The 18,144-nt window shown below is 44.1% G+C and overlaps 1 protein-coding gene across 1 annotated transcript in view; it reads right to left on the bottom strand.

Moving 5' to 3' along the window:
- The window catches only part of LOC8038853, a 127,140-nt gene that overhangs the window by 30,280 nt on the left and 78,716 nt on the right, over positions 1-18,144 (bottom strand). The window contains exons 9-12 of the mRNA XM_040213030.3: positions 16,203-16,299; positions 15,178-15,322; positions 11,893-11,955; positions 11,279-11,479 (exon numbers count right to left, since the gene is read on the bottom strand). Coding sequence (XP_040068964.2) covers positions 11,279-11,479; positions 11,893-11,955; positions 15,178-15,322; positions 16,203-16,299 — 506 coding nt within the window. The remainder of the gene's footprint in view (positions 1-11,278; positions 11,480-11,892; positions 11,956-15,177; positions 15,323-16,202; positions 16,300-18,144) is intronic.

Genomic DNA, 18,144 nt, shown 5'->3' with positions numbered 1-18,144 from the left:
ATGAAGATGAAGGCGCCCGTGTTTATCTATTTAATGATAAGCTTCACGTGAAGGACGAAGTATTTGTATGAGACGAAAACAAAAATGCACGCGCAAGTATTTCAACCCAGATAAAAGTCACCCCTTCTGACTGACTTGTATCTAATCGTAAACAGTTTCGACTTTTGAACTTAAATGCACAAAGTGTCGTCAACAAATCGCACGCACTTGAATCTATCCTTTTGCATGACCCGCATGTTTGTGTTATAAACGAAACCTGGCTTACTGATTACATTAGTGACGGAGAGCAATTTCCGGATCAGTACAATGTATTTCACAGGGATCGTGATGGAAGGGGTGGCGGACTGGTTGTTTTACTTAAACCAGGCATCGAAACGGTTCCGGAAACCCAAATAGAAAATCATGAAAGCTTGTGTCTACGCCTTAACTATTGGGGCAACACTGGTGCCCTTGGGGTTGTTTATCGACCCCCCTCTGCTACTCCTGCCTACTTGTGCAGATTATTTGACCATTTGTTCAGATTTAGCAGCCCTAAAATAATCCTGGCTGGTGACTTTAATCCCGTCCGTTGACTGGGCGAATATGTGGGGTTCATTTTCTACAACAGAAATTATTTTTGATATGATGTTCGTCTTTCATCTGACGCAGTTAGGTCAGGATCCAACCGGAGAACATGGTACCAGCCACTCAATTCTTGATCTTGTTTTCGTAAACAATTCGCTTACTGATTGTACCATATCTGTTGAATAGGTTATATCTGATCACTATTTGGTCCTCTTGCCTGTTTGCTCGAGCGCTTTTCACCTACAAAAAAAAGTTATATATTCACCTTTCAAAAACTTTTCGCGAGCTGACCGATACTAACATTCTCGATTATTTTGACATAATTCTTGATAATTTCACTGATACAAACGTTGATGCTCTTTGGCTAAACTTTAAGCACTTATGTGAGTACTGCCTTGACAAATTTGTACCTATAAAATACAAGCGTATTAATTCTAATAATCCGTGGATTAATAAAAAAATCGTACATCTCAAACGCCGAATAAAACGAGCGAAGAAAGCAAGGCCAATTAACTGTGATGTCACTAATCTGCAGAGCGATCTTCGTAGCCTAATTGCTGAGGCTAGGAACAATTACTTCTCCGGTACGCTTCTAAACTATCTTAAATGGGACCCCCAAAAGTTTTGGCACTTCTTGACTGAAAAAAATAAGCCCGTTGAGCAAATCATGGTGAATGACACTGTCTCAACTGATCCTGGTGTTACAGCGTGCCATTTCAATGAGTATTTTCAGTCAGTTCTCTCCGATGACCGTAACCATGATTATGTCATTTCTACCACATCCAACGGTCACACTGAGTTTATAACTTATTACGGCATAGTTTCTTTGCTGTTGTCACTGAAAACGAAAACAAGTGCTGGTCCTGATAAGACTCCAAACACGTTTCTACGACGGTACGCTGAGTCCCTAGCCCAGTATCTTCTCATTATTTTTTGTACATCATACTCAAACAGCTCGCTGCGAGATGATTGGCATACTGCCATAGTAGTACCTCTACACAAAGAAGGGGATCGCCTAGCAGTTGAGAACTACCGTCCAATTTCCTTGACTTCTTCTTCGTGTAAATTAATAGAGCATATCATCTGCAGTCAAACCAATCAACTGCTGGACAGCCGTAATTGTCTTACAGAGTCCCAACTAGTTACTACCATCCATGAGTTTGCGCAAATCCTCGTCAGGGGAAGTCAAATTGATGTGCTTTTCTTGGACTTCAGCAGCGCTTTCGACAAGGTGCCTCATGAACAACTGCTTTTTAAACTTGAACAGCTTACACCTGGTTTTGTTAACTGGATTTCTGCATACTTATCACATCACACACAGTCTGTTTCCGTCGGAGGTTGCATCTCTCCAGTTCTGCCTGTAACGTCAGCGGCCCCCCAAGGGAGTGTTTTAGGTTCTCTTTTGTTCTTGGTGTACATAAACGATATTATATCAATCATTGACGCACGTCTTTTTGCCGATATTGCATTATTTTTAAAGAAATAAATTCGAGCTCGGATCAGCTATTGTTAGACCATAGTTTGCATTCCGTTTTATCATGGTGCGATACCTGGAAAACGAAGCTTAACTCTGCTAAATCAACACTTTTACGTATTACAAAAACAAAAAAAGACGCAACCCTTCGAATATATTTATAATATCGCGGACACCCCAGTCACTGTGGAGCGAGAATGTAAATATCTTGGTTTAATTATATCGGACACACTTTCATGGTCTCCTCATATAAAACATATCTGTACCTCGGCATCCAGGAAGTTGGGACTCATTAGAAGTAAGTTGAAAGACGCTCCGATTCAGGTTAAGCTACATGCGTATTATTCATTAGTCAGATCCAAGTTGGAGTATTCAAATGTTGTTTGGGATCCATTCACTCAGAAAGATATCCGGAAGTTGGAGATGGTGCAACGTCGAGCGGTTCGGTTTATTTACGGAAAGTATAGAAGGCTAGATTCACCGTCTCAACTTATACAGGCTAACGGAATACAAACCCTTCAGGCCAGAAGGAAACTTGTGCGGTTGAAATTCTTGTTTCATCTTCAACAAGGACAGACTCGCATAGATCCATTGCAATATATCTCCCTTTCAGCGTCACGAACTACGCGGCACAGACATCAGTTTTCACTAACACCCATTTTTGCGCGTACTAGCATGTTTAAGTTTAGCTTTTTTTCCCCCCACTGTTAGCGACTGGAACGGCTTACCTCTGGAACTATTTACCGACCACAACTTTGTACAAGGTCTCAAACATTTTGGTAACTAGCAAGTTCGCTTTGTACATTGCTGCACCTTCATCCTTTTCGCATGGACATTAAGATTGTATAAACCTTCATACAAATCTGGATAGGTCATTTTGTATAAGTGCAAGATTGAATTACATGCTGCTTGATGCTTGCTGTCCACCTCCCTTTTTTAATATATATATATTGTGGGAGCCGGGGGTGAAAGACAAGGCAGAGGGCACGTGACAGGCGGCCGGCGGAGAAGACACGAGCTGGCGCGAGACATTGCGAGCTGAGCGAGGCTGGAAGCTGGACAAGAACGACGGAGCCGGGGCTGCCTGACCTGGCCCATCGAACCCTGGAGCGGTCCACCAGCAAGGTCTGGAGCAAGACCGGTGGAAACGGCAAGCCCGGGCCATATGACCTGGGCTATGACGATCCCGGGGTGGTTCAGCAGCGAGACCCGGGCATTAATAGCCCGGGACAGACAGCCTACGTAGCGCTGGCGTGAGAAAGGCGATCCGCAGGCCTGGACACGGACCCCGACTGTGAGCTCTGATCGACGGGCGACAACAAAGGTCGACGGGCCCGGACTACCGGCTCTCGACGACCGGCAACCAAGAGGTACAGTAAACCCATTCGCTGTCTTCTCGTTGCAGTGTGCAACTCCCTGGGTGACGGGCGGAGCGTATACCGATCGGGCGACGATTATTAGTATAGAGGGACCTCCCCCATAAAGAACCCCCACATTAAAATGGCGCCCAACGTGGGGCCCGTTCGGTATGCCTCTGCTTCTAGTCGTCCCCAGAGAGTCCCATGGATTCGTTGAGCGGGTTGTTCACAAACGCTAATGATGCCCGTTGAGACAAAGTATTTCGGAATTTTGGTGACTTGTCTCACAGCAGAGCTCAGCAGGTGTCTCCTCGAATCGAGTACTTAAAGGTCTCGAAGGACGAGGTTGTGGACGCGCTTTCTTGGGTACCCAGAATACTGGTTGGCAGGAGGTGACGCAACCGGGCGGAACACGAGGAGCGCGGTTAAGATGTAAGAACGTCGTCTTCGGAGGCAGAGGAGAGGCACGGCAGGTTCGCTGGAAGACAGGATAGCGACTGGCAGCAGGAAAAACAGCCAGGGCTTATTGCATATTTAGGATTTAGGCTTGGAGTGATGCGGTGAGCCAGTAAGCGCTTGTCGAGGCCCGGGGTGCAGATGGGTTTTTGTCAGTGGGTGTCGGAAAGATTGCGGGAATTGCAGTCGACACCGGGAACACTGGCGGACGAGATTGTCAGCGGGTGTTGAATAAACTGGCGTAAATTGCAGTTGACACCGGGAACGCTGGCCGGCGAGTTAAGGAGCAGTATGATTTGTAACCGCTGGGCCAAGACGGCTAGTTGCTTCGCGTCACTCCAACAACCGACGAAAGGCAAAGGGACGACTCTCCCTTGAGAGGGTCGTTCCGAGAAAGCTACGAAATGTGCGATAGGAAACTTTTTCGGCTTCACTCTGGCCGGTCGTGGCAGTGACAGCAAGACTTTTGATAAGTTATGTCGCGTCACGACCTGGCCGGGGATGAGGCGGTAGACATTTAGGTGGCTTGTAGTTGTTTAGCTTGCCTTGAGGCGTGAACGGTTTAAGCGGGCTTGCTCGCTGAGCTACCGCCCCCTCCGAGGACCGAGCAGTCCCTAGAGCTCGTATGCACGTGGACGGAATGGACGCTGACGCTTACATCGAGTAGCACATGGTATATGTAGCCGTTGCGGCATTGTGGGTATGGTATTTGGTCATCCCGCCACAGGCTTTGGATCCCTTCGCTTGCGCAAAAGATGGACTAGGTTTACGCCATCGTTACCTGTTCTGAAGGAAACTCACGCTTTGAGCAACGCAGCTAGTGGTTTTGCCGCATCGCTTGCTCCGAGGTGAGAAGGGCACCTGAGGTATAAAGAAGCGAGCGTCGTGTCTTACTTCTAGGCTTACTCGGCGAGATACAAACGAGGACGCTTGCCCGGTTCACATCGCTGACTTGAAAGGATACTACCGTTGTCGCGATGGGGAAGACGTATAACATGAGGTTGCGGTAGGACACAAGAAATCCCCTGTTCTTGGCGACCCAGGAGCGAGCTCTGGAATGCAGACTTGCTGAGTTAGCCGCATGGTACATGAACCCGTCGGCAAGCTATGTGGCAATAGAGGCTATGGCCACTGCAATAATCTGCGGCAGAGTATTTGTTCGCTGTGTGTTGTTTTAACAGTTTGTTCTGCGCAGAATAGCTTCTTGGAAAGACGGCCATAGACGCTGTAACCCAGGAAGCCCACCGGGAGGGAAGACGGGACCATTCGTTTTCCAAAGTGCTCAGGGTGGCTGACAGTTGTTCGGCCTGACGATTGGTTCAGGCGGGCAGTTCTAAGCCCGCTGTGACCTCTAAGCGGAACGGGGCAAGTCCGTCTGCGTCGGCCGGACCAGCTTAGAGCAAGCCCCTGCTGCATCGCGGTGAGTGGGACAGCAAGCGACAGACAGGTCGGCATTGTCTGCCGGCTTCGCTAGCCACCACCACCTACGCCGCTTTCGGACGCTGCAACGTGGCCTCTCCGGCAACAGCAACAGCGGCCGCCCATGAAACCCAGCGGCTCCCTGAGGCCCATGAAGTCCCCCGAAGTCCGGGCCTTGAGAGGGGGAGAGTGTGGGAGCCGGGGGTGAAAGACAAGGCAGAGGGCACGTGACAGGCGGCCGGCGGAGAAGACACGAGCTGGCGCGAGACATTGCGAGCTGAGCGAGGCTGGAAGCTGGACAAGAACGACGGAGCCGGGGCTGCCTGACCTGGCCCATCGAACCCTGGAGCGGTCCACCAGCAAGGTCTGGAGCAAGACCGGTGGAAACGGCAAGCCCGGGCCATATGACCTGGGCTATGACGATCCCGGGGTGGTTCAGCAGCGAGACCCGGGCATTAATAGCCCGGGACAGACAGCCTACGTAGCGCTGACGTGGGAAAGGCGATCCGCAGGCCTGGACACGGACCCCGACTGTGAGCTCTGATCGACGGGCGACAACAAGGGTCGACGGGCCCGGACTACCGGCTCTCGACGACCGGCAACCAAGAGGTACAGTAAACCCATTCGCTGTCTTCTCGTTGCAGTGTGCAACTCCCTGGGTGACGGGCGGAGCGTATACCGATCGGGCGGCGATTAGTAGCGGAGGGACTTCTCTAGAGAACCCCACAATATATATATATATATATATATATATATATATATATATATATATATATATATATATATATATATATATATATATATCCTGTATATTTTCTAATTAGTTGTTGTAAACCTTTTAATGTCCTGCTATTTGTTTGTTGTATGTGTGAATACATATGTTGTACCCCACCCCTACTTGGGCCTGTAGTATCCTCTAAATAAAATTTAAAAATATATGTTTCCCCTGACAACAAAATATCGTAAGAACTATGTACTTTGAGCGGCGTATGAACAATGCACAAAACTTTTTTAATTTTTTTGCTTGAGCTGGAGGGAAAACTACTATTGCCACTAAGAAAGCTACATTAAGACTATTGACAATTTATTTTTGAATTCTCTCATGGGCGCCGCCATTTTGTAGCCAAGTGCTCAGCGCACGTAATTGGCAACGTGATTGGAAACTGCAACTTCCTGACCATTAACTATGATGTCGGGAGGCTCGGGTGATAATGTCTCGCTCTGCTGAGGACGATTCTAATATCTCTGAGCGATTGGAAAGCGTTTCTTCTACTTCTATAATCTAGATATAAAATTTACCTCCGGCTAAATTTTGATAGTCACTTATTTGCTCCAGAGCTGGTTCAACACATTGATACACGCATCTGAACTGGTAACCCAAACTAAAAGTCATAATAATGTGTCTTGTTTTTCGTCGTCGTGTTTTTGCAATGATACTGAAGCAACATATTAGGTTTGAGAGCATGAAAAGCTCTACTGGCCATGCCAAAAAAGTGACGTTCCATATCTTGTAATGCAGTACAGCTAGTTCCCGATGGGGTTACACTTTTTGATGGCGTGAAAGTAACTACGGTTAGGCCCAATGCCTGCAAAACGAAACGTAATTTACAAAATATTTAGATTTTTAGACCGCCTGCTTGACTTTTTCATTTATGCAACAAGTTACATCTCCCCACTCTAGAGCGCAGAAAATGTTTGTTTTGGCACTACCTCCATTTTCCCTTTTCTCAGCGGGTGATTTCATCTCAAATCGTGCAAAAACAAAATGATGTATCCACAAAATATTGTGAATAAAATATATGTTTGCGAGAAATATGTGACTAGAACAATACTGCAAATTAGAACTACGAGTATTTCTTGTTCTCGAGTTTTGGGCTCCGAAAGGCCAGAAAGTACGTTTTGCATTTTTGCAGTTTCCACGAGTGACACTTTTTGAAGTCTCGAAACTTTGTGATTGAATCTTTATTTACTGCATTCAGACTTTGATAGAAGGGCTAATGTTTTCTAGAAGTCAGTTTTTTTATTTTGTTTTATAAAATAAAAGATCTTGAATCTTGCACCTTTTACAAAAGGGGCCAAGTTTGAATCAAGCTAGTCTTCGGTGTACGATTATTTATTTAAGGCTTAGGAAACATATCAAATTAAGCAATTTATATAAGCCAAACTAAAACTTATAATATTATTAATTTAGATGTCCATATAAAAAAAACCACTAAACTTGAGAATAAAAGCTAAAAATACAAAATGCAGCGGCATTTTTTTTATTATTTTTTTTCTTTATTTTATATGGAAAGCTTTCTACGTGTTCTTATATATGCAATAAACTTTCTTTTTGGCATATAAGGTTTCGTATATTAAGCAGCGAGTTTGAAAATAAGGCATATATTACCTCCATTCAAAGATGAAAATATATGGGCCGTTGCCAAATATTTGACATTATATATATATATATATATATATATATATATATATATATATATATATATATATATATATATATATATATATAACGTGACCACAGTAGTGATAATATAGCTCACTACCATTTAGTGAGAATTAGGCATGACTGGTATGTCATAATTTCTCAGAAGTTCATGCACATGTCCAGTTCACTTATAATATCTTAAGATTAACAAGTTTTCTTTATATAAACTTATTGAAACGTTTTTTATTTAACAAACCTAATAACATAAAAATTAAGTTTCAGAAACTTTTATGTCAGGAAATGTAGGGGTGCGAATTTATTTTAAGAAACCTATAAAGGGCCGAGTGCAAAATTTTGCTTCTTTCATGCGGCCTCCTTTACACGTATACTGGCGAGGTTCGTTTTAAACTGCTTCACATCCTTTTATTTCAGACAATAAAAAAGAATACAGATAAACGGTGGAAATGCATAACAATACATATTGCTCACAGTAACGTTTATGGTGATAGAAGAAAAAGTGAGCGTAAGTGAGGTTAACATTACTCTTGAAGATTTGCTTTTTTTTATCCCAACCCTGAAAGACCCGCTTCTCTATTGAGCCTTCATTCACGAGAGACAGGAATACATTTTTTTTCACAATACCCATAATATTTCATAAATTTTTCACTGTGTCATGGTATTTGGGAGGCATGCTGCTTCATTTTTTAGGAGTACGTCCTGGTACTTTAGGGGCCACTACACCAGAAAAATTATCAGCACTTCCAATACTTTCCAGTTCTCACGATCTGAGGTTGTGCAAGGAGGCTTGGTGCTTGAGAACTCTCCTCACGCCATTACACGCCCTTTTGCCATGTCCCGTCGCTTAAAAAATCAGTTTGGTCACCTCTTGTCTCTTCGCCATCTCGTGCAGTTGAAACACATTTTTGGAATGACTAGCCTCTCCGTCGGTCGTGTGGACAAGTTTTGTAAATGTCGGAATGTTTTCTTCAACCACTCTTCAGCTGTGCGCAGAGCGAACAGTGCGTGTGCTCTACTGTGCGCAATGTCGCTGACAACCCGGAAGCTGTAGATTCTGCGCTCCGTTGTAGAGACGCAGGTAAAGATAGACATAGTTTGGTTCTTCAAATGACGGCATTGTACCGCTCGCGGTGGAACGACGCTCCAGGTTTCCCCAAAATGAAAATGCAGTGCGATAATAAAAGACTTGAAATGCGACCTTTCTGAGAGTACAGAAAGCTGCTGAGCATGTCGGGTGAATTAATGGGGGAAGTATTTTGCTACGCACTTTCTGAGCTCATTGCAAAATGCGTTACTTCCCATTTTTTCCCTTGTCAGTTCGCTAGATTCCCACAAGGCTAGTTTCATTTATTCGTCTTCCTTCATTCCTAACCATTCCACGGTTAAACCATCTCTTTTTGGACGCACGTTACAGGTCACCAAAACGCAATCCTTAGTTAGGTTAGCACACATGCAAAGTCTCTTAATGTCTTCAAGACTGAAGTCTTGGTCGCCCACGTTTAATATTGCTGCCAGGCCAAAAGTACTTGCTCCCTCTCTCGGCTTTGTTTACCTGTGTCTACCAAACTGAGATAAGATACCAGATATGTGGACTCCATAGAACCTGCTAGCGAAGCAAAGCGAAAGGAAAATGCTGCCGCTCTGAAAGGCGGCGGTCCATGAGGCTTTGCTCGGGTAGCGCCTTCTGGTAATTACAGGTTGTCTACAGTTTATTTATTCATTTATTTCAAAATACTGCCAATCCCCGAAGGGATTATGGCAGGCATTGGTACATAATAAAAGATACATGTGAGGCATTTAACAATGAATGAACAACACTTCTCGTCATTCAAAACATCCTATAATTACGAAAAAGTTCATCTTCGACTGCATTAATAAATGATTCAACAGTGCCGTGACTGAACACCTGTGGATCAAGGCTATTCCATATTCTAATGGCAGAGGGAAAAAATGAGTGTTTAAAAGTTCTTCCTTTTCATCACGTGCATGCCCTCTAATATGGTAGTCGTTTCTAATTTTCACAGTGACCTTGTCTGCACCGAATAAATAATCACGACAGCTCTTTATAAAGGGGACTCGACACCTAGAGTTAAATAAGGGTGGCGCCATGTTTTTGTCTTGCTCGGCCCGTGGATTGCCATTTCGTTCCCACTGTCCGTCGAAAACAAATAGCTAATGCAGCTTACGAGAACCTTCAAGGTACTTATATCTCAACTAAAAAACTAATATAAAAAAGCAAAATTAGAGAAGACGCGCACATTGCAGAAAAGCGAAAGCAAGCGCCGAAGAGGCGCGATGCTATCAGAACTGATAGTTTCACCTACGAGATTTGAAAGTACGTTTTGTATTACAAAAATAAAAGCGCCAATAGTAAAGACGGAGATTGGGAGGTTTCAACAAGGCTAGCCTAGCTATCAAGTAAAGGAAGTTGTTTGAAGAAAGAAAAAAATCCATGCAAGCTTATTCAAGTGCTCGGCGGGCCGTCGCTTCAAACTGTTTTCCCTCACAAGTGCTTCATTAACCCACGAAAAACGTTTAAACGTCGTATATATGTTTGCCAATTTCATATGACAACGCTTAAACATTACTTAACATAGTTTCGATTTCTGTAGTTTACTAAGCAAGCAAACAAAACGTGCGGAAGAACGCCTTACAATATTATACTATATATACTATCGACGTTTAATTCTTGCCGAACTGTGTGTGGTCTCAAGAACCAATACAAACTATGACCATGCTAAAAATAACTAGTATTTAAATAAAAAACGAAATTACGGATATATGCGTCGTAGAATGGAGGTGCAAATATGTCCTAAAATGACGTCGAATTTTGTACTTTTAACTTTTCTTCTCCGGATTACAATGTTGTTTCTTATGTATAAACTATACTTAAATTAACAATAATGTGATTTTTAAATAGGCTTAGATACAAGCTTTCACTTGATATGTTTCTTGTGCCTTAAATAATTGTATATCGAAAGCTAAATCGATTCAAACTTGGCCCATATTGTTAAAGGTGCAACATTCAAAACTTTTTCTTTCATAGAAGAAAATAAATAAAACGCGCTTCTAATAAACCTTAACTAGTCTATACAAAGTATTAAAGCAGTAAGAAGTTATTATTGTTGTGAAAAAAATATAAACTTTGCGAGACTCCAAAATGTGTCAAAAGTAAAAACTGCAAAAATCGCAAGACCTACATTCTGCCCTTTCAAAGCCCAAATCTGAAAGACAAAAACACTTTCACGCTTTAAATATGCAGTTTTCTAGTTACACATTTATTCACCAACATATATTTTTGCGCCATTTTTTGAGGACCCATGATTTCTGTTGCACGACTTTAGATGAATCACGCGAAAAGCGATTTTGAATTTGAAGATAGTGTGTGGCATGACCGGGAAGAATGAAATTTGGGTATTCGGAAAATGTGTTTGTGCAACATGAAAACCGCCAGATTTGCCCTTCAAGTGACGGACCAAGTGTTATTTTTCAGGCGTCGGTTATCCAGCGTCTCTAACCGCCACAGAGGCGGCACTCTGAAGCAGCCCGCCGAACGGCTCTCACCTTGAGGAATATAGTTCCTGCAATGATGATGCAGAGGATGTTGACTACGGTGAGGCAGAAGGAGTTGATGGCCATGACGGCACATTCCTTGTGCATGCTGGCGTTGTCGAAGTAGTAGGCGCTGAAGCCCGGCTGAGCGATGAACGCCGGGTACGTGAGTACCGTCCGCGTCAGGTTGCTACCGGGCACCGGCACCGTCACCTGCGACAAGGCACAACTCGTACTCCGCCAGCTGAATCTTGCAGTCATATGGGAACCTTCCACGCAGCTATGTTCCTCATGCTTTCTGACCGCTCCGCGTCACAATATCAGGGCATGTCATGGTGTCCCTTGACATTAGTCTTGCACTAAATTTAGCGAGGAGATCGACGTCAGTTTTAAGTTGTAACGTCACGTAATACAATGACGTCGAGGAACGTGAATTTCCCCTTCCAAATTAGCTTGCGCATTGTAACGTCAAATAACACCTTAACGTCTCTTGACATCATTATAATTCCACCGCTAAAATTAGCGGCGAAACTGACATCTCGTGACGTGAATTTCCCATCAATTGCCATCGCACATTGACAGAATGTTTACGCCAGGAGAATTTTTTGTCGCGCCGAAGGACTTACGTTCATTGGAGACTGGCCGAGCGACTTGAAGACTTTCATCAAGGACAGAGACCACAAAGTACCCTGCACGAAGAACGTGGTCGGTGAGTGGCAAGGCTAGCGGCTAGAAATATTCCGAAGATACAATATGGGGAAGAACTTGTACTTGGGCTAGTTGGTGAAAGTTATGAAGCATTAATTCAAAGCTCAAAAAACAATAGACAGAAGAAAGAAGTCACACACACAGGCTCCTGCGTGTATGTCTTCTATTTGTCGCTGGTATTTTGCGCTTTGCACCATGCTTCAATGCAATGTGGTGTTCGTCTATACGCAAATAATCAAGAAAGATCCTGCTTTGGTCATGCCCGACAAATTTCATGTACACCCAGGCAAGGAGCCCGTAACTACACACCGAATGTAATCTCGTCTCGTTTCAGGTACTCTATCTTAACTCGTGATAGTTGCAGACCTGGACCACTGTTTCAAACGTTCAATTCAGTGCAGTGTTCAATTCAGGCTGCATGCCACGGAATGAAAGCACTAATAGCAGGCCCTATAAAAGCATTGCATTTAAAACCTAACCCTGTGAGCAACTATATTCAATCTCATCCTGAGATGGACTAAAATCTAAGGCTGGCAGACGGAGCACTACGTTTTATTCGTGTAGAAAATTAGTGTGTCCGAAAGTCTATTTATCAGTTTCATATATTTTTCCAAGGCAGCCGGTTAAATCAATTGGATGGTAACTACAGGGTAGAGAGGGAACTTTACCAAGCTTCAAGAGAGGGAAATGTGTGCCCGTTTCCAAGCCACAAGAAAACACGCCCTTTCCCAGAAGCAATTAAAAAAATAGAGAAGGGGTTTGAGGGATTCAGGAGAGAGGTTACGCGGTATCTCATAATGCAGTCAGCAGGTCCAGGAGCAAATAGCTTTTTGACGTGAAGGTCCATCTCTAGCTCACTTTGCGTAAAAGGCTGATTATATGATGTCGTGTTTGAACGAGTTGTAATTATATTGCATACGGCATTTAGACCGCTTGAAGGAATTACTATAACTGGAGGAACAATACAGCAGGTTAAACGTAATCTCCCATAACTTTAGCCTATCTCTCAGTGATCCAGGGGGGGGGGGGGGGGGGGGTGAAAGTCGGAATTGTGAAACTCCTATAGTCACCTTTATTTTCCTGTATCTATGCCAGACCCCGTTAGCTGGAAAAAAGCTGCCTAAAGAGACACAAATTTCATCTAGGTTTTCCACTTCGCTGTCTTGCGAGTCCACCGTGCTTTGGCTCTTCGTTTTTTAAACTCCACCAAGTTTTTGGAGGTGGGATACCGCCTAAAATTGTCACGTGCCTTAATTTGCGCCGGGCGCGCAGAAGCACACTCCTTATTCCACCGAGGTTAGCACTTAAGAGGGAAATACCGGTAGTTTGAGGAATTGACTGCTGAGCAGCGTTTATTATCTGCTCTGTCACACACAATGCGACCTGATTCGAAGTTTTTGAGGAAAACAGGGATGTATCCAGCGCAGAGTTCAACTTAAAAAGAGACCAATCCACCTTGTCCCACTTCCTCTGAGGAATTCGTTTTAAAAGCGCGGAAAGACAAATGTCACTCTCTAAAACAAAAGGAAGTGGTCACTCCCAAAAGGGTTATTGAGAACCTGCCTGCCTCTGCCTCGTATTCATCCTTCCTGGTGCCCAATCATTTCGGTCTTCTTCATTTCATTAAACCCATTTCGGTGCAACCTTTCCCAGACCTTCATGAGCTGATTGCCGAGGTCACGCACTTCTCCAGAGTCAAAATGAGGACTTCCACATCCATTATATCGACCAGCTCATCCATCGGAGGAAAACGTCTGTCGCCTCGCGAGATACATGTGTGTGGGTAGACTACAAGGACCAAAGAAAGAATACAAACACTTAGGTTCAAAGTACGGACAGCACAGTTATTTCATATTATTGTCCCTAGGTGTTTTATTCCTTGTTTGATTCTTATGTTTTCACCATCCCGCTCTGTGTTCTTTGTTTAGGTAGAACCTTACCGTCGATGTTAGTGATTGCAGTTGTCTTTAACTGTGGTATGTGCCCTTCTAGCTTTTGATGTGACATATTAACGCTTTCTGTACGCAGCAGTCGGAATATTTGGTAGAAGTGGCCAAGGTAGTGAGTTCGCGATTTGTCAAAAACATGAAACGATAAAAATCAGAAATAGGATCTATCTTAAAAAAAAATCAGCAGTAGCCTTCGCTACGTAACAAATCTGTGTCAGTTTCAGTAAGGTCAACATTTTGTAAACAAAGGCCAATACTGAGGCAAAATCAAAATACTATTTTAGGTATCCTACGGAGTGTTACTTTAGCTTTCATTTTTAGTAGTTTGGTTTTACTTTATTTGACAAATTTTGACACTAAAAAAGTTCAATTATTCGACAATGAATAAACTATATTAGAAATTTTGTTATCAGCATTTAATAAAACTTTTTCTAGTGACGATAACCCGTATAATGCAGGCTCTCCCTCAGAAAACGGCTGCTCGCTCGAATTGTTCATGCGCGTTTCTTGCACCCAGGAAATGTCTTCGATAGACCGTCCAATCATCGCCTTCAGTAAAACATCTTCTGAACATTCGCAGTAGCTTTCTTCCGCAAAATATCAGACACCTCATAAATGCTCAAAGACAAGTGACTCTAAATTTTCTACCTTCGATGAAAAATAGGATTTCCTAAGTCCAATTTCTTTTTTTTTTTTTTTTTTTTTTTTTTTGGGGGGGGGGGGGTCATTTTTGAAGTCGGACAAAAATTTTATGTTCATCGGGGCTTAGGTGGAGGAAAACCGGACATAGGCGCGAAATTTCGCAACCTGCGAGGAACACGGGCGTGACCCGAATACTTGGAAAACGTTCCGCTACCGATAGAAGCGGGGAACGAGAAAAGGGTGTCGTTGCCGAAGAAAAAAAAGCAGCTTCATGAATGTACCGTGGGGGCTATGTCCAAGGTGAACGCAAAATAATACTGCATAGCAAGCTTTCCTTCCGAGATGTTTGGGTATTTTCTCATTCAGGGAAAGCTGTTTTTTTGGCTCGGGGGTTCCTAGCCGCGGTCGCTGAAGGACCATTCCCACTGCTCAGACGTGCGTGTCTGCAGACAAGCTTCTTATAACACACAGAATCTCCTACATCAAGGAGGCGTGTCTGCAGACAGTCCAGGGATACGTGTCTGCATGAAACGCCGTCTCTCTTGTATATGTCGCTTAATAGTAAGCGCTGGGAAGGTGTACCGTAGCGCTGCAGACCAACCAAGCACTCACGCAGTTGATGGACGGCGGCAGCAGTGAAGCGGATATGGCGACGCCCACCAGGCAGGCGGAGTTCCCGCCCAGGATGGCCATGGCTACTCCGGCGCCCGACGGCAGCGCCACCAGGGCGCCTACCCACAGGCTCCGCCACTGACCCCTGCCATGAGAGAGCTTCCCGGTCACCGGCTTGACCAGCCTTTGTCGATCTAAGCGAGCACGCGCCCAACCGTCATCCTACGAAATGCTTTTATTGCTTTTGGTTTCGCATTGAGGGTTTCCAGCAACACACGGAAAGGCGGAAGTGTAACGACAAGTCGTTCGCTGCACATTCGCCGGTTAGGTAAAATTATCTTTACTCGCCTATCAAATTAAGCGGATTCCCTGAACTTTATGTGCAATACTTGTACGTAATCTTCGCGCAAGAATTTCGACAGGCACAATCCAGACAGAATACAATTTTATAGAACACGCAAATGAACTTAGAGCGGGTTGGTAACGAGGATTTGTTAAGAACAAAATAATTGAAACATGTAGGGACGAGGAATTGTACTCTGTCTTCGTTCCTCCTTGTTTCTATTCCATCGCGTTTTTCATATTTATAGGATGCCACTCAGGGCTAGCCACTCTTGCGAAAGTAATGACCGAACATACGTTCACCTGCTATAATTCGCGGGCTTGGGTCCCGCTAATTTTAGCGGCAGGTAAGCTCGCACTGCAAGTAGCGCCCTAGGCTCGCAATGACGGAAGACCCCGCCCCAGATGGGTCCGCAGGCCCAGAACGTCTTCTACGTGCTACAAAACTTTTCGGCACGACAAGCTGCAGTTTTAATAAGGAAGGGTTGAGCTCCATACACGGCTTTCTCATGTTTTGGGCGTCCGGTGACGTGACACAATCGTCACGTGGACATAGGTCACGTGACGTCACCGGTGTCACGATCTCGGATACATGGTCGGTCCGTGAAGTCACGTTAAGCTCGTTTTCAGAATCACCCCTCCCACTGAAACAATGAATTGTCCATGAAGAGGGCCCGGCATACCTGGCAGTCTGCTCCGAGTTGGGCCAGGTGTTCGGACCCCAGCCACCAGGGCCCTGGATGTCTCCCCAGTAGGACATGGTGAGCCCGAAGAAAAACCCTGCGTTCAGACGCATGGGTGTTACTTTTAATACTGGATCAGACATTTACCTTTGACCTATCAATTGCGTTCTGATCCTTCGTAACCATTTAAAAAACTGCAGTCATCTATCGGCTAGCCGTGGAAAACTAGTAACACGTGAATATATTTTTATCTCAGTTTAGTTTTACACAAGTGGGAATTTTTTCAGGTCACCTGTTATATGGCGCCATTGTATAAGTGCGTTTCATACTCCAATTCATTTTATTGCTCTTAAACCGCCCATTCCTGGCTTTACATGAGCGGGTTAAGTGACTGCAAGAAATGCAGGACTCACTCTGTCACAGTCAAACGCAGATGTGCGAACCAGCCTTTAGTGAACATCCCGAGATTTCCCCAGTACAGTTTGAAAAGGACGGTTTGAATGGAAGTTAGATAAAGGTGAACCATTACTTAGTGCAACTGAATCATGATTGATTTTAAGTCGAACAAACCACAGAGGAGTAGACGCGGTTTATTTAATCAGTTCAATTATATTTTGCCTGCTGTGATCATTCATCGTTGAACCAGGTATACTCGGTTTCATTTGAAGCTGGATAAGCCAGATTTATATAGGTAATGTTCACAATTCACTTAGCTTTTCTACATTTAGAACTTTACGTCGTGCTCTTTCATAAACGACTCGGTGCTTTTGACACTGCAATAATGTGCGCAAGCCCCTTCCCAACCTATTTCATTCCTCGACTATCTACCGCGCCAACAAATCAATGGCTTATTGTTTCACTTCGAGGTAATTAGGTCATCGGTCACTTGACAAGAGTTCAAAAAAGGTATTCCTTTATATTCAAGCAGTTGGCGTTGAGCGTTTTGCCGACGCAGACGGTTGCTAATCGAAAGATTCTGAGCCTGCACGAAAAAAAATTATGAGTTGTTTACTCGTGAACGCCTCATGCGAAAGATCTCCCACGCGCAAGATCTCATTCCGGGTGTTCAAAAATGAGTGGCATGATTTAATCTGAGTCTATTTGAGGTTGAGACTGGAAGGTCAAGTCTCTCCTCAAGAGCACCCTGCTCCCAGTGATCATCTCCTCTCCACACACTTCCGCGTTCCCTCTGCTAAAGTGAAAAGATTGGAGAGCTTTGTGGAAGGACCTTGTGCTGCTTTCCTAACCTGTAACAAACTATGTGTTCTGGTTCACAAGACAAGCAACAAGCTACCACTTGTTCTAGACGTGACACACAAGACGTTAAAACCTTCAAAGATAAAATTAGTCTAAAACCTCAAGTGAAGCAAAACGTATGTCATGTGGCATACTATCTTATAAAATTAATAAGACGCTAATCCGTTAAATTTAGCGAATTACCACACAAAAAATCCGAACCTTGCTTTTGTTTAATTTTTTTTAAATTTTAATTGAAGGATTGTTTACATTACAATTGTTCGACATATTGGTCACGTTATTTAGCGCAAAGAAGCTTTCCGAACCCTTTGCTCTGCTAAGCCTACCCAATCTAGGCCGAATGTCAGGAATAAGCATGAGAACGAAGAGCGATATGTAGATAACGAAAACATAGGTCCTACGAGAACGTCTAAAGAAGTTGTCAGATGTTCCGCGGAAAACTACGTGCCTGAAAAGAGTGCAATGCAGAATCAGATCTTACGTCTTTCAGAGAAAACAGGTTGGCCATCAATTAGCATTTTATTTATCTCGGAGCTGACAAGCGCTGCGGAGCAGCGCTTGTCCTGTCTGCACTTCCTCTAGTCCCCGTTTTCTGCGCGCTGTTTGCCTTTTCGTCAGTATGAACCAACTAACCCACATCGCCACCCTTATTCATGTTTTTCCAATTGGACGTGGAAGGCGTTCT

This window comes from Ixodes scapularis, unplaced genomic scaffold (genome assembly GCF_016920785.2).
Source record: "Ixodes scapularis isolate PalLabHiFi unplaced genomic scaffold, ASM1692078v2 PGA_scaffold8__174_contigs__length_109621045, whole genome shotgun sequence".
Classification (NCBI taxonomy): Eukaryota; Metazoa; Arthropoda; class Arachnida; order Ixodida; family Ixodidae; genus Ixodes; species Ixodes scapularis.
The sequence above is the reverse complement of the archived record's forward strand: the minus strand, read 5'-3'. Positions and strand labels throughout refer to the sequence as shown.